Below are 1,936 nucleotides of genomic sequence, written 5' to 3' on the forward strand. Positions count from 1 at the left end.
GCCGCTGCTTGCGCATGAAGGGGAAGACCCTGCGGGCAGAGCGGGGTCAGCGCCGGCAGGGCCCACCCCAGCACCCCAGGGGTTCAGCCCCTGCCCTCACCGCTTCTTGGTCTCCGGGGGGATGATGGCCTCAGCCAGGAGGTTCCTGTAGAGCTCCGACTTGAGGAACCGCGGGTAGGAGTCCTGGGCGAGCAGAGGCATCAGGCTCCTGCCCGACCCTGCCCTGCCCAGCCCTGCCCTCGCCCACCTTCTTCATCAGCATGTAGATGTGCATCTGGGCGTCGTCCATCACATAGCGGTGGGGCGTCTTGATGCCCTCCAGCGTCCGCTCCATGGTCTTGCTGTCAATGTTCACCCAGCGCGTGGCCCCGGGAGCCAGGAACTGCCTGGGGAGTCACAGCTGGTGGTAAGCATCCAGCCCCGCAGTGGGACGTAGCACCGTGATGGCCTGGCACCCCCCAAACCCCAGCCCCCCCAGACCTGCTGGCACTCACTGGTAGATGGAGTCCACGATCTCAGGGATGCGGGACTGCTCCCCATAACGCAGTTCCTCACACGCCTCCCAGAAGCTCAGATTCTCGGCTGGGGAGGGGGATACGGAGTTGGAGATGGGGACGTGGCCCCCAGGCCATCACTGCTGGGTCCACAGCCCAGCCAACTGTGGGGCCAAAGCCCCTGGGATGGACACAGCTGGTGCAATGTGGGGCAGTGGGCGCAGAGATGCCAGGATGGGACGGCAGGTCAGGCAGTACTGGGACACAGCAGTGGGTCTGGGGGTGCTGGGACAGGTTGGTGAGGCTGGGGGTGCTGGGATGGGACGATGAATTTGGGGGTGCTGAGAGGGGGCATTGGGTCAAGGGGTGTGGGGTTGAGGCCGCTCACCGCTGAACTCCTTCTTGAGGAAATCGAGGAGCTGCGCCCGGCCCAGGGGGTCGGTGAGGAGCACACTGAAGTTGAAGCCCCAGCGCTCCACACGCAGCTTCGTGGGGGTCGGCCCCCTGCGGGTGGCACCGGTGTGGGGGCTGGCAACGGGCAGCCCACGGCTGCCTGGCATGACCCCGCACCCCATCCTGCAGGTTCGGGTGGGGGGACTGGGGCAGCCCCTGCGTGGATGCTTACGTGGGGGCATTCATGGCCCAGTATGTGGTGTCGTCTGTGATCCAGGGGTTGCTGGGCAGGCAGCCAGACATGATGGGGTCGTGGGGCACGTACTGCTCGTTGAACTTGATGTACCTGCCAGGAGCGGCGGCTGGAGGCGGCCGGGGCCACCGTTCCACCGCTGCCACCGGCCCCAGCCACCACAGGGACAGGGCAGGGACAAGCTCGGGCTCTGTGATGACCACGGAGCCTCGGCTCTGCTCCCTGCTGAGGGCTCCAGCAGCACGGGCGCCGCGGTGCCAGTAGCCAGCTGCAGGGATGCCGGTGCCTGGTCACACCAGCGGGGACCCTGCCCACGGCCGGGGCAGCCACCGGCCACTCACCCCTCAAGGCAGATGGAGGACTTCACCCTGGTCCTGGCCATGGCCTTCCTGCAGTACTCGATCTGGGGCCGGCCGTGGGGGAGATGTCAGGGGTGCCCGGCAGCCCGTGCCCCCCGGGAGCCGCCCCCACCCCTCGCCCCGCTGGGCAAGGACCCAGGCATCTGCCCCCCCACCTCCTTGCCCCAGCACCCCGTGGCCCATCCCTGTGGCCTCCAGCCTCATCCCCACACCCCTCCTGGCTCAGCCAGGTGAACCCCAGCATCCGTCCCCCCACCCCAGCAGAGCACTGGCCCTGGGTTAGTGACACTTACGTGGGCAGAGGACACGGCACAGGGCGCAGAGAAGAGAAAGCAGCAGTTAGTGAGGATGGGAGGGGACGGCTGGGGCAGCGTTAGTGGGGTCAGACATGGGGAAGGGCAGGGTGGCAGCTGGGGGCACCCCGGGGTGCCAGGACT

General features: G+C 67.6%; 1 protein-coding gene across 1 annotated transcript in view; it reads right to left on the reverse strand.

The window, feature by feature from the left end:
* The window catches only part of RGS11 (regulator of G protein signaling 11), a 5,865-nt gene that overhangs the window by 2,311 nt on the left and 1,618 nt on the right, over positions 1-1,936 (reverse strand). The window contains 7 exon segments of the mRNA XM_035889095.1: positions 3-29; positions 101-183; positions 248-386; positions 495-582; positions 883-998; positions 1,120-1,233; positions 1,482-1,569. Coding sequence (XP_035744988.1) covers positions 3-29; positions 101-183; positions 248-386; positions 495-582; positions 883-998; positions 1,120-1,233; positions 1,482-1,569 — 655 coding nt within the window.

This window comes from Egretta garzetta, unplaced genomic scaffold (assembly GCF_000687185.1).
Source record: "Egretta garzetta isolate BGI_Z169 unplaced genomic scaffold, ASM68718v1 scaffold42, whole genome shotgun sequence".
NCBI classification, from domain to species: domain Eukaryota; kingdom Metazoa; phylum Chordata; class Aves; order Pelecaniformes; family Ardeidae; genus Egretta; species Egretta garzetta.